We start from the raw sequence: 23,832 nt of genomic DNA on the forward strand, positions 1-23,832 counted from the left end.
ATTCATGGTTAATTATTTTGAACATTAAAATAAGAATGTATAACTTAACACTAAATATACAATAGGTCGAGTGTGGTTCAGTTTTCATTGTTACGGACTGTGAATCAGGAGTTCCGTGGTTTGCATGCTGTTGCAGCCTCCCCACACAAAAAAAGAAAGAAACACACACCGCACTTTGCGTTATAAAAGTGACAGTAAAATATCCATATTCAATGACACAAAAGTAACCCCCGCTTTTACTGTGGGTGATGTTGACGAGTTGTCTTTCCTCTTCTATATGAATTCAACATTAATGATGAGTCGCACTGATAGTTTCCATGTTGCTTTGCACGAAATTCAATAAACAAAGGATTATAAAATACATTTATATTTGTCACGAGGCACTGGTATTACGCCTATTATATTTTGAAACATTAAATTTCTTACCTAATCCCTTAGAAAATTTCAAGAATTAAAAGAATGTATAACAATAATGATAGCTTATATAAATAGGGTTCCCACCAAAACCGTGTTTGTTGTATCCTGGGCTGAAAAACTGTTTGGAAATGGATACTGTACACATAACGTGATTAGAATACTATTATCATACATACATCTAATTCTTGAAAATTCCTAACGGACTAGATAGCGTAATGTTTAAAAAGTCTAGACGTAATATTAATGTTTTATGATAAGTATAATTCTGATAATTCTTCCCCTTCATGTTAAAGTTTACACTCTATAATGCTTATAATCTTAATTATCTTATTACCATTGTAACTTACAGTTACGAGTTTCATTCCAATTCTCTGATGGTTCAGCGGTTAGCTAGAGAGTTTACAATGCTAAATATCGAGGTTATTGGCCGTACTAAGTATGGATAAATATAAGCACAAATGTCAGTTTACGAAGCACGAGGTAAACCTAGAGAAACATGTGTATAAGAAAGTAGAATAAAAATAAATCAACCCGTTTTTGTTTTTTTTATAATAACTTAGTCGGAGCAACTCATATGTCAGCGATAGAGATAATGGCCCGGCATGGCCAGGTTGGTTAAGGCGTGCGATTCGTAATCTGAGGGTCGCGAGTTCGCATCCCCTTCGCACCAAACATGCTCGCCTTTTCAGCCGTGGGAGCGTTATAATGTGACCGTCAATCCCACTATTCGTTGGTAAAAGAGTAGCTCAAGAGTTGGCGGTGGGTGGTGATGACTAGCTGCCTTCCCTCTAGCCTTACACTGCTAAATTACGGACGGCTAGCACAGATAGCCCTCGAGTAGCTTTGCGCGAAATTCAAAACAAAAGAAACAAACTCTTATATTCTGCTATATGTATATTAAGAAATGAAATAAAATTATTTTAAAAATGAAACATTGTAGTGGAATGTGTCATACATAAATTATCTCCACAACTCAAAAAACATTTATTTATTGGCACAATGTTTCTGATAAAAAACATGTTTTAAAAACACAATAACTTATATTTATATATATATGTAAATCGTGTATTAATTGAAACGGTCGACGAAGAAACGTATCTGTAGTTAAATGGATATATTTATACTATGTAGATTAGTTGGAAATAAATGGAAGATGATGGAACGTAAAACGAATAAAGAAGTTCGTGATATTTCCATTTCACATTTCACTCTGTACTTCTGAGACAATAGATATTAATAAGTTTAAACTATGTATTTATCTGCTAAGTTATTTAATGTTAAGCTGGTGTTTTTGCTCTAAAGTAAACTATATTCATAATTTTTCAGTAATAACGGTTATTGAAAATGCAAACTTACTCTAGTGCAAATAGTATTATTGTTTTGGGTATAACATTAAACTGCATCCAGTATTAGGAGAGTCAATTGTCAGGGTAACTATGAGACAAGTACTCTCTAACGGCTGTAGTCGCTGGGTAACTCCTAGGCAAGGCATAGCCCTGATTAAGTCTCCCTTACCAGGGTTACAGTTAAAACCGTTGGTGACTCAGGACGGTGGATCATCTCGTCTGGCGGATGCCTTGAGTAACTGGAGCGACAAGAAAGGAGACCTGCTCGAGTTAGTTGATTAAGGTAATTTGCTGCACGAAATGGTAACCGTTACTACTGTAGAACTTTGTCAAACATAATCTATGATCATATACGACACAAGAAAAAACCACAAAGAAGTCCTTGAGAGAAATGACGCCTCGTTCGGTAAGGAAACACATGAGCATTAATTAATTAATTCCTGACTGGCTGTAGTCAGAGAAGCGCAGTCAAAGTGGTAGTAAGGAGAGTGAGAATTCTACACCAAACTGGAAAAATTGTTTAACGTCAAGTACTAAATGAAGAGAATAAAGATCAATATTCCAGATCTGTGTGAAACACGTCGGAAAGATGCTGGAGTTAATGCTTCAGAAGATATGAAGATCATTTATTCAGGGATCAGATGCACAAAAAAGGAGTTGGGTTGATTTTTAGCGAAGAAAATTTGAAGTGTTTGAATAGAGTTTGGGCAATATCTGATAAAGTGATGCTTGTACAAATAGAGGCTAAGTCTTTCAGACTTGTAATAATAGATGTCTATGCATCAAAGAGGCTAAATCTTTCAAACTTGTAATAATAGATGTCTATGCATCAACCATCGAAAACGAGAAAGAGAATGTTTGTCGTTTCTATGAAGACCTAAATAAAGCAAAAAATCAATTCATACCTTAAGAAATGTTAATAGTTATGGCAGACCTAAATGGGAAAATTATTCATGAGTAAGTGGACAGTATGGATTTGGAGAGCAAAATAAAAGAGAAGAAAAATAGCTTGATTATGATCAAGTCATTACAAGCACATAACTTGAGTACCACCTAATAAGATGGTATATATACATATACACATATAGAAAAGTTCTGTAGACAATGTTAGAAAAGAAGCTGATTACATCAACATCAATAAAGATTTAAGAACGTTATCAACAGTCGAAAAATTATTCTAGAGTTGGCATCAGAACCGATAATGTCCTTGTAGTATGCATTATCGTACTATAATATATATCATACTGTAATATATCAGTTTATTAAGGGAAGTTAAATGAATCACTTGGTTTTTAATTAAGGGTTTTCTTTGTCATCCATTACTGTTTATTTTGTCTTTAATTTTAAGGAATTAACCACCTTGGCTGTTTTAGGAAAAGCTTGAATATTAAGAAAATATGTTAAAATAGGAATTTTTAAAGAAGCTTTTCTTGAAACAGACAAGGTGGTTACTTTCTTAAAATTAAAGACAAAATAAACAGTAATGGATGACGAAGAAAACCCTTAATTGAAAAAAAAAACAAGTGATTCATAAGGGTTTTCTTCGTCATCCATTAATTTCATAAAAAATATACGAAAAATGAAAACCCTTGTACAGAAGAGCGCAAGAAACTTGGCAAAAGAATTCGATCGATTTGCAGTGAAAAAAAAAAGACTTAACGAAAGTTGTAGAGAAATAGAAAACCAAAAGGATAAATATATTTTATCAATGTATAGAAGTATTAAAGACATCACAGGTAAAAGGGAACGCACCGCTAATGGATGTATAAAAGATAAGAGTCGTGATGTAATTATTGAACTAAAATGAGTACTTAAAAGACAGATAGAATATATTGAAAAGGTATGCAGAGTATATCGAAGATTTATTCCACGATAGTCGTGATGAAAAGCCATCTTAATAAGAACGCGAGCGAAATGAAGATTATTAAGTCAGAAGTACGAAAGGTTATCAACATAATTAAAACTAGTTAAACTTACAGGACAAGATAAAATTGCAGTTGAACAAATAAAATGTTTCAAAGAATTTGGTGCAGAAAAATAACATTTATTAAAGTGATAAAGTACCAGAGGATCTCGATAAATCGACCTTTATTGTACTCTCCAAAAGACCTGGAGTCGTCGAATGTAAACACCGTCAAAGCATTAGTTTAATGAGCCACGTGAAATAGATACTATTAAAGGTTTGTAAGATTAGAATTAGAAGTAGAAGAAGACCGAAAGTTGCGAAAGTTCAGCGTTGTTTTACTGAAGATCGTGGTACAAGAAATGTTACCTTCATGGTACGAATGATTTTGAAGAGGACAATAGAAATGAATAAAAACTTCTTCTAGTGTTTTATTGATTATATACCAAAGCATTCGACAGAGTGAAGCACGTGGAGTTAATGAAAATACTGGAAGAAATGGACATTGATGGTAAAGAATTGAAAATTTAAAAAAATATATATCTATTTAGGCCAAACTGCAGTAGTGAAGATAGAAAATGAATTAAGTGATTTCATCCACATTAAAAGATGTGTGAGGCAAAGCTGTGTTTTTCACCTGACATATTTAATTTGTATAATGAGAAAATCCTGAGGAAGATTGAGGATTTACTAGGCCTGATCATTGGTGGACAGAATTTGAATAACTTATGTTGTGCTGATGACACAGTTTTAATTGTTTCTATTTTAAAGATGAGCCCGAAGCACAACAATGACTACCTATGCTCTGCCCACCACGAGCGTCGTAAGTTCAGACATACGACTATGCCATTAATGGAGGTGGGCTACTTTCTTCTGAATCAACTATTCAAAGTATGTAGTCCCCATTAGTGGAAAACCACTTTAGATAAAATTGTTAGTAAAATTGAGTAGAAGGGTTTAAGTATTAGTTGTAGGAACACAGAATATATAGCAATTACAAAGAAGAAATCATTCCTGTATATTATGTCGAAGTAGATAAAGAACAGATAAGACAGGTTAATAAATTCAATTGCCTGAGAAGCTGGATAACATCAGATGGTAAATGTAATCACGAAAGAAAATGGAGAATATAAATGGAAAAAGACTCGTTTCTGAAAATGAAAAAAAATATATACTGACTAACAGTAATTGTTTTTTTATAGAAAGAAAGTGAAGAATTTTGGATTGTTATATGATGCAGATTCTTAGGTATGCATCAGAATGTTGGACAATGTTGTAAAGTATGGAAAAATTGAAGCAATTGAGTTGTGGTTCTTAAGGCATGTATTAAAAATATTTTAAATAAAAACACACACCAAATTTTAAACCTCAGATGAAGATATTTTCTCAAGATCGTGTTACAGCAGAAAGCTGTTGACTGACATGAAAAAAAGACAGTTGGAGTTTTTTGAACATGTTATGAAAAAATAATAAATTAAAAGTCTGATTGCATCTGGAAAGACTAAATGAAGGAGAGACAGTAGAAATCAAAGGCTGACTTATGTGAAGAGTATATCTAAATGGATGAATGTATAGACATTAGAAATTCTTTGTGCCTGAAGGATATATGTGGAAGACCTTTCTCACAAACGTCTTGTTTGGATGCATTACATACCTAGAGTGACATACTAGTGAATTTTATACGCCCTTTTAAATTTAGCTGAGGTGTTGTCATCTTGAAGTATTGTTACAAAATTATTAAATGTAACTACATAAATGTATAAAATATTTACCTATTTAATTTTGTAATTAAATAAATATCCGGTCAAAAACAAATTAGTTATCTAAAACACGCGTAAAAATCTTGCATTCTATTCAGCTTCGGTAATATTAACGAGTATTCCATACTGTGGGTTATATTATTTATATCACAATTGAAGTTCATATTTGTGTGTAATTTTATCGGATCTAGTCAGACGTAGTTATAGTTTTTACCTCAAATATGAAACTACTGATGCATATATAAAGAGTACTACATACCCTAGGTTATTGATGTTGAGTTTATAGTGTGTTTATACCTTTAAGTCAAAATCAGTAAATGTTTTCCTTGAAATTTTCAACTCACATCAGTATTTCTTATAAATAATATTTAGTTCATGTATAATGTGGGTTAAAGAAAAATATCATTTTCTTTTATTCTTTAACTCTCATGTGAATTTTGCAAAACGTAAGATGATCATGTAATTGAATATGAAACGCATTAAAAAACAGGAATGTAGATGGGAATGAAAAATCACGTTAGCGAGTATGACCAAACATATACATATATATATATTAATAAATTCATTTTCTTGATATTTTTGTGTACAAACAGTATTACACATCAAGTAAATGATACTGCTACATCTACGGTTTTTCATAATATATCATTAGGACTAAATTATTACTGTAAGTAGCAAACACTTCTATATTTAAAATGTTTCATAGTAGAAATTATTTTGATTCATAATAATCTTAAAAATAAAATAGTTGCTTGCTACCAGGTTTTAGTCTTTAAGAATAATTTCATTTTAATATTACTCGATAACAATTAAAATGCCTATTGATTTTGATATAATGAAGAATAGAGAATGAAATAGAACAGTAAATACAAATATATCTAGTAATTACTACTTTAACTGATTGTGCTTTCCGTGACAAAAGGTTAACTTGTACAGAGGTTGAATAAGCTATATTAAAAGCATTTTGGATCATCACCATGGCATTACAGGCCATGCTCTGTCTGGCAACCGAGTACCTTTAAACTAGCTCTCCAGCAAAGCTTAGATTACAAAAGGACCCGTCTAAAGACTGTCATACTTAAAGCACACCAACCATACTTGTTTGGTTTTTATAAATCATATACGAAAACGCTTTTCCCAGCACAAGTTTCAACAGTTTCATTATACATAAATCCATAAGCGATTTGATTGGTATGCCTTCTGTAAAATAGTATGAATACTCGTTATTTAAATACAATAACATACAATCATATAATCACATGACGATGAACACCAACTCTTAACACATATGGTATTTCCGTGGCTCTATTCTCCTCTTTGTTACTGATAGCGTGTATCTTGGGTCACTATACTTTGTGAGATAAATACAAATTATCGCTACAATAAGTCAGTTGCACAAATGTTGGAGACATGAGGCTCAATTTAACCAACTTGAAAATATAATTATCTAAACCAAATGTTCTGAAAATAAATATTACATATTACAAAAGTGTGATCCCCAAGAACAAGAATTGGATGTGACCTGATAATTAGCACATTGGTAAGTTTAAATCTCGACATTCTACTGACCACATTCTGCACTTCTTTTCTTCAAAGTTTTATAAGTATGCTAGTTAACCTCACTAATATGTCAATATTATCGCCTTAAGTGGATGGTGCTTACTGGTTACCGTCCCTCCGGACAGCAATCCTGAACTGTGGGTCTCTCAACTTGAACTTTTACTTCATACGTTACACCAGTACATGCGTTTAGGTTAAAAATGACAATACTTAGGAATCAGACTGTTTTCAAAATTTTCAAAATGGAAGGAAACATATTATATAAACTTGTAAGTAATTCCATGATAATTTAGTTATTTCTCTCTCTTTCTTAAGTTCAAGACTTTACTTTGGAAAGTAAAGTTTAATTTCTTTCTTTCAATAGTGACACTCCTTTAAATTTTAACTTGTACCTCTAAATAGTTCTTAATAAACATTTAAGTGTGATATTAAAATACTTTAGAGAGGCACCTGTATAATAAAGGTGTTACCCTTTATTCAATACAAACATTGTTTTGATTGTATTTGTGAATTTCAATAGAGATTATTTTACTGTGTCCAGCCTTTTTTAGTTTTAAAGAAATTTAGCGTTATTTTATAATATATCTTATCGAACCTTACATTGTATAAAAGATAAACCTGATTTTCACTTTAGTGTTTGCTTATTTGTTGTTAAACACAAGGCTACACAGTGGGTTATCTGCGCTGTAACAATTACGGATATCGAAACCCAATGATTAGTTTTAAAAGTCTTCAGAATTACAGTTGTACTACTCTTTAAGTAAATAAGTTTTATCTGAAAATATTACTGAGCAGGAAAGAAAGACATTAGTGCTGTTACCACAAATGTTATTACGGAAGTATCTGATTTTTACTGATATATATAATTTCATTACGCATCTAATTTCGCGTCATCGAGTTTATAAAATCTTCTTTATGAAATAGGTATTCTCAAAGTAGAAGTGCTTACGGCCTATAGAAAAAGTTAGTTACTGACAGAAGATGGCCTTATGACAAAGTTGTCAGGACAAGGAGTAGTCCTCCACTAAATGTAATGATTTTGCTTTTTACCTGTCTAAAAATCTGTGACTCATGAACATCTAAGATTTGTTTACACAGAATGGTTGATTAAATTATTCCCTTGAGGCTTTATCTTAGTTTGAAAGAAGCACAAACAAATGGGAGTCGTTATGATGTGACATCCGACAATTCTGTGACTGCATAGGAGAACAGTTTATATGTGAATTCGTCTGAGACTAGTTGGGCAGACGCTAAATGGTAAGAGATGAGAAAGTCGAGAGCATTTCCATTGTATGAGGTATCGAATCAGGTCAATAAATCATGGATAAAGTTAGGGTCATACAAATCTTATCTATAAGTTGTCAAGCTCAACTGAAGGTTTTGCTGTCCTCGTGTAGGAACTTACCACCCATCCAAGTATTGGGGTCCCTGTGAGTAAGACAAAGCAAATTTTGCATATAATGCTCAAATACGACTGCAAGAAAAAAAAAAACTGGATTATTTTCAGAAGTGTTTAGGCAGCTTAGAATGGCTGGCCTCCCGAGCAAACATTCCAATACCTGACCTTAGCTAGAATAGTCCAGCTCTTGATTCATTTAAACATTTAATTAAGATGCAACTAGAAGAATAGAATGCATTTGTGGCCGACTCGCACTGAGTGTTCAAGCAATCTATTGAGATAAGTTCAAGGCTTGAAAGAGGGAAGCCATTAAGAATTTGCCTATTTATTTAAATGCTTTACGTGTTCTGCAAAGTATGGCACATATTGTGATGGTTTTCGTAGGTCAATAAGATATCTTGGTGGACAAGTTAATGAAAAGAATTTCAGACTAAATGATGAGATATCTGCCTGTATGACACATACTCACGATTTCAGACAGTTCTGTTGTGACAAGGTGTAATGTTGTAACTTACAACCAGTTACATGAGAGAAAGAACCATTCAGTGGCAGCTTTTGTGGCTACATCTTGGATTGATCACCCAGTGAATAAACAATGCTATTTAAGTCCTCCTTTGTCTTCCATTCCACAATCCATGTTGTTAATGCCACTACATGGGCCTTCTTCTAAAATGAATAAAACATATGCTTTGGGTGTGGTATGCTTGTTTAATTTACCTGCGCTTCGTCGACAAACAAGGTAGAGAAGAGTATTTGTTTTATATTATAGCTCATTAAGTAATAAAAACACAAAAACAAAAGAGCAAGTGGTAAATGCTGTCAATATCATTTTAAAAAGAAATGCAATCTAAGTCACTTCTTGCCACTGATTTAATCTGAAGTAATTTGTTTTTTGTCAAGAAAGCAAGTAGCAATAACACGGAAAGATATTTTTTTTCTGAAATGGAATGGAGTTTTGGTCATTAGGATAGTAAGCAGACAAGCAGTATCCAAGGATAATGGTAATATTATAGTTGCATAAATCGCATTTTATCTGAAAGCAAGTGATTTGCTACTAACACATCTGAATTTTTGATTGAAGATTGGGTAAACAGCTTGGACTTAGTACAGTAAAGATAAATCAGTGATTGATTAATTTAATATACTAATTTATTTGTAGTACCAGATGGCCAACTGAGTTGAATATTGCCATAAAATACAGTAACATGTGTCCAATCAAAGAATACCAAGTCTGTAGTTCTGGAATACTATGAACATGGCCAATGCTGAATTATAATGGATGTTAAAGGACAAAATCAAACAATTTACCGTACTGGAACTTACGTTCAGGAATTTAAGGATTAGAATGTCTGTTCACATTCTTTGTTCCATTCAAAATTTGTCTCAATTTTAGAGATAGGAAACGGTGGTGCTGTTATCTTTAAAAAGTTATCACAAACTGACAATAATAAGATGAAAAACTAAGTTCATCAATGGTCTTCTAATGGTGATTGTTAGAAAGAAGGAAGTGTTGAATTTTTACGAAAAACACAGTAATTCGTACTGATGCCTTTACCTTGTTGCAAACAGATGCATGTCAAGATGCATTGATTCAAAAATGTAGATTTATCATCCGTATACTGGATATTAAAGATGAATGATTAAAGCTGATCAAGACTGCTTTTAACATAAAGATAACTTGTATGACTTTTGCATCATACTATCTAATTTAAGTAACGTGTCTGTCACTTTCAAGTGTTTAGTTAAGCATAAACTAAAGAGGCTGTGATGTGAAAAATTCGTAATCTACGTTTATGATGTTTTGTTGCATATTTGAATATGAAACCGGGAACTTGATAGTGATATTCCAGCAGATAAAAAAGGAGATTCAAAACGGAAACCAGTAAAATTTCCACTAATTCACAAATAAGTTATCTTTCTTGGTCATATATTAGGTATAATGTGGAGTCTAAAGAAACCCTACTAACAGATTGATCTCAACCTATGATGAAGCGAAAGATCTACATTTCCTTAGTTTTTGCATCATATAACTGATCTTTTTGGCTAGCTTTTTTAACGTAGCAGCACCATTGTTTATTACTTCTGAAACTGAGACTTATTTTTGATGAATCAAAGAATATCAAGAGACATTCCATTCCTCAAATGCTTTTGTGGAAGTCCCAGTGCTAACGTATCTACATCAATGCAGTCATTTATGGGTTCACGAACGTGTGATGGGTCATGCTATCAACCATCAAGCTACAGTTTTCAGGCTGTGTTGCAACCAGTAGTCCACAAAACTCTAAAGCAAAAGATTATTAAGACATTGCATAGTGTAAAGAATGAGGTGTGTCTACCCTTTTATTAACCTTTAAATATAAACTTCTCAAAATATTCTGGTTGAACAGTTTCTGTAAATCATGATGGCGTACAGAGAAACTAAAGATAGGACTAGTGTTTTTCTGCTGAATATGATCTTGTTTGGGTAGGACATTATGATCCCTGCCGAGAAGATGTATTGTTCTACCCTATAGTGAATGTCCCACAGTGATCACAAGAATAAACAGTTATTGTAAGCTATCAAATGTCAAAATAAACGTTATGATAATATGATAAAAATGTATGTACCTTAGGCAATCGACTAATGGGCTCCTAGAAACAATAGACACCGCGCCATTAAAGGCAAACCTTTCCAGTTTCTTTCTTTTTTCTACTATTTGTGATCCAAATAAATCTTTCAATAATGGGCACCATAGTATTCCAGATTAAGGGCAGTGTCTTTAGTCTCATTATCTATAGGGACACCCGATAATGTGTGCAGTTATATTTGTATGCCTATATGATATACCACTAAATTCCAAACATCCAAGGAGGATGACCAGTATTCATACACTTGTGATGAGGCCCAGCATGGTCAGATGGATTAAGGCGTTCGACTCGTAATCTGAGGGTCGCGAGTTCGAATTCCCGTCATACAAAACATGCTAGCCCTTTCAGCCGTGGGAGCATTATAATGTTCGGTCAATCCCATTATTCGTTGGTAAAAGAGTATCTTAAGGGTCGGCGGTGGGTGATGATGACTAGCTGCCTTCTCTCTCGTCTTTCACTGATAAATTAGGGACGGGTTACGCAGATAGCCCTCGAGTAGCTTTGCGCGAAATTAAAAAACAAACAAACAATCACTTGTGATGTTTATTGTATTTGCTCCAAATAATATGCTGTAATAAACGTTTTCACAGATTCAAATTGCAATCTTATTAATCTGGGGAATTATCGTTGTAAACACTGAAGGATACATAAGTTGATAAATTTCACATCGTTTCGTCGGAACAAGGGTCAAGTAGGCTTATTTCTGTGAGCATGGTTTGTTGCTCTCGAGAATATTGTATAACGGTGTCACATAAATAGTTTATTGTCATAAGCAGAGTTTATAAATACAATGCTGAATATATAATTAATTTGTATGATTGAGGATGATAGTGAGGAGCTCAAAAACTCAACAGAAAAGACAAAGCAACCTTTCGTTTCTGAGCGCTTTGGTGGTATTTGACAGAGTAATGTGATATAACATAATATATATATATAATATAATCCAATATATTTTCTGAAAAGCTGGAGCATCTTGCGTCTGAAAATAAGTTAAATAAATTCATGATTAATGAAAAGATATCTCAGGACATTAAAAGTTGCTTCCCTTATACGTAATTGTAAAACACGTAAAAACGCCCATAAATATGCAAAACACAACATGTGACATTACAAATTTACACGTGTCTTCGCATGTACCCAACAAACCTTCATGTTAAATTGGGTAAATATCCATCTACCTTGGGCGAAGTACGCGCTAACGCAAAAATGCCAATAGAAGCCACAAAACTGAAAATTTGTATGTATCTCAGAACAGCTGGTATGGGTATTAATACTTTTACCAAAATAAAGCAGTGGACAAGGTTTCAACCTTTTTGTGTCATCTTAAGATTAACAGTTTTTGTTCTCTGCTTTTATTTTGGTAAAAGTGTTAATACCCTTGTTTTGAGATATATTTTTACTTAAAGTGGGTTTCTCGTCATTTTAAATATATGGTTTTAATAAACCTTCATACCAATTTTGGTGAAGATCTGTGAAGTAGTTACACGTTCAGTACTATTATATTTATGTAGATTTATAAAGGATTTTTACTTTATTGTGTTATATAAATTTATTTTTGTTAAAGGCTTTTAACATTATTCTCTGTTCTTTTGTCAAGCATTTTTTTACATTTTGGATTTCTTTATTATAGGGTTGTGTCGTGTTGCATGTAAGTGGTGAAAGAAGTTTATAATACTGCTTCACCAGTACGTGTTTGTGAATCTAAATTATTTTAAGGTTGGTTTAAAATTAATGTCGACTTAAGAGCAAGCCTTTAAAAAAAAGGGGGGAGTTGAATGATGTACAAGTTTACCTCTAATTTTAATACAAAAAATTTCAAAGTTGTTCTGTGTACATGCAGGTTTTGCATAACACATGGTCAAGGAAGTCATTAAGTTGCTTTGGTTCACTGCCAATTATTCTCTATCATTTCTTGAAATAAGATGGTCTATCTGTAGGGGAAATAAATGTACAGCTGTACCTAGAGTATGAACGTAGACAGCAGTTTCCTCCATAGGTAGGCCAGTTGATGTCTCAAGGTTATAGTGTCCTTGTTTTATTGGGATTGACCAGTAGTGAGAACTGTGGCCTTCAGAAGGATAGTATCATAGAATTTTATATATATTACTATAATCTCTCACTTGCTAAACTCTTGAGATAAAGGTGCTCTCGTTCATCCTATATACGTAAGATTTTGATTGTGTGTTTGAATAGAGATAGTTTAATTACTTATACATTAGTGTTCAGTCTCTTTATCTATTACACTCAGTCACTTTCAGTGAAATTATAAATTACTTTGAAAGATATCTTGCGAACCTTACTCATCTCATTGACTCTTCAGGGAAATAAATTTTTACACATAAATACTGTAAGATTTCCCACCTCTTATTGAAATATTTTGGTAAATTAATATGGTATTCAGAAAACAATGTTAAGTAAATCCCAGGCAAACATATGTACCAACTTGAACATATTTAAACATTAACTTTAAATCTGGATCCTCTACTAAAAGCTTTCTTTTAACTCTTTTCAAGTTTTTATGTGAACGACTATGAGAAAATGTTGGTAATGTTTTATTTATTTGAGAGTTTTTCAAATTATATAAAATGAAAAGGTGTTTCAAGTGCAATAAATACAGTTTTTGTGAGCATAAAGAGATATCTATTAAACCATCAAGAAGAGGAGGAGAACGGTTTTGGTTTTAGGCTACTCTTTTACCAACGAATAGTGGGATTGACCGTCATATTATAACCCCCATGGCTGAAAAGGGCGAGTATGTTTTGGTGCGACCAAGATTCGAACCCGCGAGTCTCGGATTACGAGTCGAGTGCCTTAACCATCTAGCCATGCCGGGCCGGAAGAGAAGGTAGTTTTAAAAATACGGGGAAAACGAGAAGTCAGCAAACTATGTTAAGACAGTGATAAAATGTTAATGAAGTTCATTCTTTGTTCCCTTCGTTAAAATATAATGTAAAGATAATCTTATGTGCTTTGTCTGTTACTGCTATTATTCAGATATTCTGATTATTCTTTTCCTTGAAATATCAAATTTATGTCCATGTTTACATTGAAATAGCAATCGACCTATGTTATACTGAGCAAACTTTGAAATACAGTTTGAACGTTGTACCAAAACGAGTTTTAGTGTATGTGGTAGTTTTGGATATTTTAGATTCACCTAAATAATACAATCACAAACGAATAATTACTGCCACAAGATTTGACTGAGTAAAAATGTATCAATACATGTTTGAAATTTGAGTCTGTTTAAGACGCAAATTAATGGTTAATAGTAAAATATAATTTTACAGAGTTGAGAGAAATAGGACAGTTGAACTTGAACATTTATTTTACTTGCTAGTAAATGTATCAGCAGGTACAGGAAAATCAGCTTGTAAATATGTATATATATGTTTAACTATATGAGCGGATGCGATCTTAAACATTCGCCTTGAGTCAAGTTGGCTTACATTGACTTAGTAATTTAGAACTTTGGCTGGATCCGTTTTTACACTTCTCTTTTTTTCTCAAATTTGATATTTAGTTTTTAGTCTTTTCTACAGATATGTCAAATTTTGAAGCTTTTTCTGTGTCATAACAGTTTCTAAAATATGAGGTACAAAATATATGTCCATATTTCTTAATTTCCACTTTATTGAATGGTCTTTATTTATTGTTTCTATGATGCGTCCTGTCTGACCTACAGTATATATACACTACTGTAGTACAATGGAACCTTGACATCAAGAACACCCTTCCGACTGCATATGATTGCCCTCTATAGTAAGGTGGCTTTAATATAAAAAAATGATTAATGCAAAGCTGGATTCCACATTGACAATATTAAATTTAAAGCCTTAATTTGTTTGGTGTAAGAACATGGTGTTTATGAGCTGTACGTTGACATTACATAGAGCGTTGTCAACAAGACTTCCCAAGGGGTGAATTAGCTGTACCATGTTTTCTTTATTATTGGTTACAAAGTTTCAAAGCACTTATTTTCAGGGTTTTAACTTCTAAACATTTCACATTTATTTTATTGTCAACAACTGAAGTGTAAATCCGCAGAAAATAAAGCAACAAATCCCTGCGTGTGACATTAGACTGTTTACCAAACACCTTGTTATGATCCTTTCCAGAGCATCAAAGCACGATCACAGACATAAGTTGTCTTAACCCCTACTCCGAAGAAACGACATGGAATTTATCAGCTTACGTATTTTACAGTGTTTACAATGAGAATTCCCTATAGTAATAAGATTGTACTTTGAATCTGTTAAAACGTTTATTACAGTATATGGTTCAAAGAAGATCCAATAACTATCGCAAGTGTGAATATTTGGTCATCCTTCTGGGATGTTTGGAATTTAGTGGTATATCGTACAGGCTTACAAAGATAACTAACTGCCAGCTTTATCGGCGGTCTATACAGAGAATGAGACTTAAGACGCTGCTCTTAATCTGGAATATCGAGGCGTCCATTATTGAAAGATCTATTTTATTACAAAGAGTAAAATTTTTCTACTACTTATATCTGTGTCAAAAAAAGACTGAAAAAGTCTGTCCTTAGTGACGCGGTCCGTTAATTAAAGTTTTACTGTAACACATTAATTAATGAAAAATCCTACTCTGGCTATCTTTTTTTTTTTTTTTTTTTGTCTTTATTGTTACAGATCTTGTCACATTGTTGTACAGAATGAGATTCGTCTGTTTCAAACTTCTAGAATGTTCTTTAATTCTTGTTTCTATGGGACGTCCTGTCTGACCTACTGTGTTTCTCCGATAATAAGACCTACCCATAAAATAAGACCTAGTGTGATTTTTGGGGATAGTTTTAATATAAGCCCTACCCTTAAAATAAGCCCTAGTTAAGAGTGGCAGGAAGAGGAAAGAAATAAAAAAAATAATTTATTAATTAGTTTAATAGTTAGTTAATTAGTTTGTTTAAGTATTAATCAGTTAGTTTAATAATAGTCTATTTTAAATGGTTAGTTTAATAGTTTTACTTTGTAACTTCATTTTTTTAATATATCAAAATAAGACATCCCCCGAAAATAAGCCCTAGTGTCATATTTTGGAGTGAAAATTAATATAAGCCCTGTCTTATTTTCGGAGAAACACGGTATTTATATACTATTGTAGTATCAATTCGTTAATGTTAAAAACCACTGTGGCTGTACGTTTTTATTTTATCCTTGTTGGTACACAACATTTTACCCAGGTTGTTGTATAGTAAGATTCTTTGTAGATTTTTTTGTCCGTTATATATTTTGCGAATAGGTTTTTCCAATGTGTCTTATCTTATACTATTTATTTTAATTTCTGTTGTCATTTGGTACATTGATTTTAAGTTAACAGTTTAATCTTTTAAACAGTAATGTGTCAATTAATAATTATTAATAAACATTTATTTCATTGTTTTTAATTGACTTTCATAATCCATAGACACGCTGGATGTTTTGAAGTAGTACATATGATATCACTAGAAGAGGTTTCAGAAAGTTTTAAAAGAATATATGTCGTATTATACAAGTTTGTTTCTCTTTCTTATTCTAGAAAGAATAAAAAAAATCAATCATATGTTACTGATAAACTGCAAACCTTTTCTTCAAGGAATAGAATATCTTGTAATATTTTAAAATTTTGGGAATGAAAAATATTGATGATTTTATAATTACTCAGTTGTAATGCCTGTTTTTCTCTGGAACTTTAGTTTTAGATGCTATCAATATATTTTAATAAGGTATCATACATGTTTTTTTGAACTTGGAAAATAAAACATTTCCTGTGTATGGTTTATGGTGCCTTTAGGATCAGATAATCAGTTTACAATTGCCTTAGTTTTCAAAATGGCAATGAATAATAAAAATATAAATCAAATTCTTAAAGTAACTTATGAAAGTACTAATAACAGAGTGAACTCAAAAGTAGTTTGTTTAGAGATAAGGATTTATTAAAGTTGAAGATTAAAATGGAAAAACATACAACATCATGCAACATTACAATGAAGGAAACCACGCGATCCACTGGTATTACCAGTTACTACATAAGTGAAATTAAGTACATTTAATAAGATGCAGTGTATATATGTGCATTCCATAAACTAATAAACAGCAATAAATGTAACAAAAAGACAGGACATTAACTACTACTATGCACTTTGAAACAAGTTATTATTTAATGCAATGTGATTTTTAAATACTTTATAGCAAACTGCTACACTGTTAACATTAACTGGTGTGTTACAGTCGAAAACATATCAAAATACACTTGGCACTGAATTGAAATGTAATTTTAACCCATGCCACTTCAAGTGGATGTACTCCACTAACAATCAAATAAAGATCCATACAGTGAAAATAGCCTTCATACCATTTCTGATCCTTCTAATCTTTTTATACTGTCAAATGATATTAGCACTAAGTAGGATGTTGAAAATTGTAGCCTGACATGAAAATAAAAAATTAAGAGAGAATATATATAATACTACTTTCATATTTCTAAAGTTATTTCTGGGATTGAAATAAAAATGTACTTTTAGGTTTTCAAACATAAAATATAATTAGTTGGTCTAACAACAAAAAGCTCTCTTGATGCATAAATTTTTACAAATTTCATTTAAAACAATAACTGAATTCCATTGTTTACAGTATACAGACCTAACAACTAATAAAAGATTTAGAAATAATACTTACTTAGATAACTTAATCAAAGCATTTCAGGTTGTATGCAAGCCTACTACATGGACACAAAATACAAGAAAAAATAATTATTTTCAGCTACATCTGCAGCTTCATTAACTACATGATAATTTTGTTCTTTGTATAATGAGAAAGGCAGTGTAACCTCATAGGGTATTGAGGTATTAAGTTATGAATGATGTTGATCATACAACTACTAAAAGTCATGGTAACAAGTAATTATAACTTAAATTTGTAACACTACATCAGGCAGGATGACATGTACATATTTTTGGCTAAGATAATCAGTATGCCATAAAGTATGCACTGTAATTATCTGTACAGAATCAAAAGTTCACAGACAGACAAATCTGGACTTATATGTTATTTTCAATTCCTGGTTCTATGGTATGACTGTAAAATATGTTTTAGCAGGTGAAACAACTAAAATTAGTTTAAAATATAACATAAGGCCAATGAGAGGTTCAATGGTTTTTGTTAAATCACAAAAAACATGAAAATAACCACATTCAAATTTAAGTTAAAAGTGTTTTTTTTTAAGAAATTATCATTCAAATTAAATAATTCTGTGTTCTAATATATTTGATGATTGACCACAAGGTTTATTAGTCTACATCAGAGTAGCTGGACGTCCATGAGAAAATTATTACACACTAAGGTTGGGCTAATGACTTTGTGTCACCTATTACATTGTACATACCTTCTATTTAAGTTTGCTGAATAAATCTCCAACTGAATAGTTCATGTAACTTTCATTCAGTGAATAAGTCTTCAATTATTATTTAAGTATACAATACTTGAAAATTTATACAACTTTTCCTTTATTCTAACAGTTTAAACCATAACTTTCATCAGTTTAACCTGCTGTATTTATTTTTTAAAGCTAACTTTCACATAAGAAATTCAGTTCATAAAGTATATTTTATAAACTATCTTTTATTATAGAATATGAATTCATGATACTTACATTCCATAAACTATCCCTTAGTCTAATAGTTATGTTTCTATTACCTATATTTTATAAGCTGCCCTTTATACTAGCAGTTCAGTTCTTAATAGTGCCACTACCTAAATTATCCTCCACCTACTTTTAATTATAAACAACAGTGTACTGACATAACAACAAAAAATGGTGAAATATTGGTTTAAGTAAATTTTTCTCTTACCTGGGACAAGTTTGACTTGTGAAATTTATGTAAATCCAGTAGAACAGAAATTCACTGGTTTTAAAAATAAATTGAAAGTTAAAACAAATTATTTTACTCTTTTAATAACAAATATCAGTGCAAATCTGTTTTTCAGTATTATGAAGATTACATTAAGTTTTCAATGTAACTGATCATTAATACATAAAAAACAACAATAACCCTGAGAATGTTTGTATCTTTTGGAATATATGTCATGATGAGTAATAACATTATGTAGAAAAGCAGTAAACTGACAAATGGTAAAAGAACAGCTTCTTCAACTTAAATGAAATATAACCTTACACTGTTGAATTTTATTTGAACTATGACCTTTCCAAGATAAAATGAAATGTAACACAAGTGATTCTAATAAGTATTATACATACATCTATACAGAATCCTCAATTATGTTAAACTTCTGTATGCATAACTGTATTTCAGGTATGTTCTTGAAAAGTGTCAATTATCCACTAAAAAAATGAAATTTAGAATACGACCTTTTTAGTACTTTTTTCAATATTAAAATACATCAGTTGCACTTTTTGTGGTACTACAGTGAGAAATTCAAGTACATATTAGTATCCTGATTGTTACATTATGAGGAAAGGTTTTTGTGACATCACGGGGTATATTCACTTGATGCACCAAATAGCTATAAATCTATAGTCATTGGGTAATAAAATATATGATACACTATATACTTTAAAACCCAAATACATCAGTAAACATAGTGATTGATAGCAAGTACCCTTGATATCTGTGAAACTGAAATATTAATAAAATGTTTTTCTTCACAAAAAAAAAAACTACGTGATTACAAGTTTGTAAGAATTCAGAAATAAAAGATTTTGGACTGTTAAATTTCTCTACAAAGAGTGAAAGTGAAAAACATTAATGAAATGTAACAATGGCACAAAAATACTATTTAAAAGTATAACACCTGCTGTATAACAGTGATGTTGAATGTAATTAAAGATGTTGAAGAATTTGAAATGATACTCAATATTATGTTATTCAAATACATAAAAATATATACAGAGTATTGGAAATAAATATGGAAACACTTGCAAAATGTATTATTTAACAGAAGAAAGTATCATTTAATATAAGTACAAAAGTTTTACAAACATATCATATTGGAAGAATATAACTATGTATTTGTGTACATTACTGTTTTATGTGTTAACTCTTTGCCTTGTTTGTAGCACAGCACCTGGTCAGCATACTGTAATTATCTTGCAGTGTGTCTCATGATTTTACCAGGTTGTTTGGTTGTATTTTGATCTTCTATACATTCTTGTAGGCACACATTCCCTTGGAAATGTTTCTATCCAACAAGGTTCAGAAGTTATAGTGTTCGAACTGCATGTTTTATGGGTCCACTGCACTATGTTTCACTGCAACTATTGTATATTAGGAATGGTACAATTTCATTTTTCTTCTATGAACATTCTGTCAATTATCATTAAACAAGTTGAATTTCATTTCATCAGTAAACAATATACTTTGTAAGGCTTGCCAACTGTTCCATTTCCACTGCCCATTTCATTTATTTCATTTGGTTGCATCTCCACAACAAAGTTTTCCATGCAGCTAAATGCCTGCTATGGCTTCACAGTATTAACTAGTTTCTTAATGTTTTTTGGGATGACTTAACACAAATATACTTGATTCCAAATATTTTATCTTACAGACACTTCATATCACTGACAAACAGTTTAGGTTTTCATTCTTAACTGGGTTTGTTGTTAACAGTGCCAATTTTCTATACCTGCTGCAACACTGACCAAAACGATGACTCCTACATGCTTGTCATGGAGTATCTACTCTTTAGATGCCAAAGTTTTTATTGTTTTTCTTTCAACAAACACAACTGAGGTGATAGTATTGATTATACTGTGATGTATATGTAGAGTTATTTTCATATACAGTTTGAGTGTTTGTTGTAAACCCATATTTACCTCTACATTGTATGTAGTTTCAATATTTATTTGCACTACAACACACACACACACACACACACACACATATATATTTAGATGTAACTTACGTATGCTATGGTTAACTCTACAGAAACATTAAAGTTGTTTGGGACAAAGTTAGGATTTGAGTTTTTATATATATATATATATATGTGTGTGTGGAAAATACCCACATAATTCTCAATAGAAATTCTTATTCACTGCTACAAGAAATATATCCATACCATATTTAACATTAGGCATTTCTTTTTTGGGCTGATTGGAAAACAAACGAAGTACCTAAAGTCATGTTCTATTAGCAATATATGTAATGTAATGAATAATGTTCTGTACACCACAATTTCTTGCTGCAGTAGTACCATTAAGAATTTCTTTACATGCATTTATTATATTTGTCTTTAAAATATGATTGTTAAACATTTGGTGTTTAATGATAAAACAGTATTTCACAGTAGTGTGTTGAAATAATCCTGTCAAATGTTTATCTTGTTCCAGCTCTATGCTATTTCTCTAATTACCTAGGTTTTTTTTTTTTATATCTTGACAGTGAAGTCTGCTTAAAAATTGAAGTGATTTCCTAGATATTAAATACATAGTTATATACAAATATGTTTAAATGTTTAATCAATTATGTTAGGTAATGTATCAAAACTTTAAAAAAAAGCACATTACTTTGATCAGTATATCACCTCATCTGTTCTTTAAACGTTACTTTTTATGATTAAATAATTAAACTTTACTTAAGAGACCAGTCAGTAGATGAGGTAGATTACAATAAAACTTAGACTTTTAATTGTAACACTTACTGCAAAATTATACAGTTAATTTAACCTCACTTTTAAAGCAACAGTATGTAAATTATGGTGCAATCTGTTCATGGTAATCTTGCTACACTATATCCATAACTCTAAGGATAAAGTTATATTGTATTATTATTCAGCTTATTAACTAAATGTTACCAAGTAAATATTGTTCAATGTATTATTTCTGTCATATTTCAAGTGTATATCATGTACACCAACAGTTTAGTCTACAAATCAGGTAAGTATCATGCATCCTAACATTTTAGTCAGTGACACTTGCCAAATATGTAGGATACACTGCATATTATCAAAATACTTCATACAACATATAATAAGTTTTCAGGTATTACAAGAGTTCAGTCCGTAGCATTCACGTTAGAAAATTATCACAAGTGGTAAAGTTGTGTTAATAACGCAACTATGAATACTTGCTATTAATACTTTTATAACCTTAATATTTGTTACAGTTAAAACCTAATACAGAAAACATGGTGCACCAGAATTATAAGTATACATAATGTGCAGATAAAAAAAATATATATTTACCATTGTAGATGATTTATGTAAACCTTTTTCAAAGTAAATTGTGCATAGTTAGCATGTGAGACATCATTTTAAGTTTAATAGTACATAAGTCTAATAGGCTTTAATGTAGAAGAAAAATGCTTCATGTTTCTAATGATCTGTAAATAAACAATGACCATTTGAATATTAAATTGTATACATACACAGTAAAAATGACAGTGAATTACTTATAGATAATAAATGAAGTAAATTTCACAATGTTTTGTAAAAAATACATCTCAACATACTTACTGGCTTGATAACATTGCTGGCCTAATCTCCTGATTTCTTAAAAAATGTAAGCATACCAAAATAAAAATAACACACAAATCTCAAGAACTCTTCATATTAATGCTATTACAACCCACAAAAAACATTTATCAGAAGTCTTCATCTATATTAATGCTACTACAACCCAAAAAAAAAAAACAACATTTATCAGAAGTCTTTGTCAATATTAATGCTATAACAACCCCCCAAAAAATCATTTATCAGAACTCTTTGTCTATATTAATGCTACTACAACCCACAAAAAAAACATGTATCACTTTTCAGTTCAGTACATCAAGACAAAACTTTGAAATTCTTTAACACTAATATACTAAAAACATAATTTACTTCCCAATTTATGATGTATTAAGTATACAGCAGTTTAGCTAAAAGAGGTATTATGAAAACCTCACTAAACATTACAAGAAAAAAAAAACCACATTAATGTTTCTACTGTAATGAAAATATTACTATTTAAGTATTATTGTAAAATCTCAGTATAGGTGAGAGTAGAAATGGAGAAAATATGAAACTACTGGGCAAAAGTTTTTACCGCAATACAGAACTTTGATAAAAGATGGAATTAAAATAAATGATTTATAATAATATACTATCACACCAGTTCTAAAAGACTATAATATTGTAATGGTATATTTAGTACCATAGTACTGGATATGTATGAACTACAGCTTCCATCTCAATGAAAAGCTACAGTGAATGACATTCAAACAGAACTACTGCTGCTAGTTTTCAATCAATAAACATTCTTGGAAACATCTCAGTAGAGGTGAAAATGCATACAATGAGGAAAATGAAATATTTTAAAAAATACATTAAATCTTTACTTTTTATTTTTTACTAAAACTAAAATTTAGGTCTGTACAGATCACTACTGTTCAAACCAGTATAACTTTTTTTTATATTACAAAAATCTGAAAATTGACCAAGCTTGTAAAAAAACAACAACAAAAAGTTCCAAGATTCATGTAGATGAGATGAGTTAGGAGCCAGAAAACCTTGAAACAGCCAGGTTCATGTGTGATCCCTTTCTATGGGTTCTTGTTCCACCAACGGTTCTTGGCTAAGCCTGTGATAGTGATAGCTAGGAAAGATACTGTGACTATCACTGTACCGACGCTTCAGTGAAAGTAGTCTAACAGTGCTGAGACTGTCCTGAGTAGGAGAGCTTGATGGTGTCAGAACAAAACAAAATGAACTGTTTAAAACCAAGCATGAAATTAAAATATATAAATATAATGAACACTTTTATAAACAGGAAATATATATATATATAAGTAGTACATTATGGACAAAATAATTAAAACAATTTTGT

General features: G+C 31.3%; 1 protein-coding gene across 3 annotated transcripts in view; it reads right to left on the minus strand.

The window, feature by feature from the left end:
* Window positions 1–16,920: 16,920 nt before the first annotated feature.
* LOC143230907 (uncharacterized) overlaps window positions 16,921–23,832 on the minus strand; it is an 87,447-nt gene continuing 80,535 nt past the window's right edge. For 2 of the 3 annotated variants that reach the window (XM_076465208.1, XM_076465207.1), the window contains one exon: window positions 16,921–23,685. In XM_076465208.1, coding sequence (XP_076321323.1) covers window positions 23,532–23,685 — 154 coding nt within the window. In that variant the 3' untranslated portion in view covers window positions 16,921–23,531. The remainder of the gene's footprint in view (window positions 23,686–23,832) is intronic. The other variant, XR_013016676.1, reaches the window with a different exon arrangement.

The sequence above is a fragment of the Tachypleus tridentatus genome, chromosome 10, assembly GCF_004210375.1.
Source record: "Tachypleus tridentatus isolate NWPU-2018 chromosome 10, ASM421037v1, whole genome shotgun sequence".
Classification (NCBI taxonomy): Eukaryota; Metazoa; Arthropoda; class Merostomata; order Xiphosura; family Limulidae; genus Tachypleus; species Tachypleus tridentatus.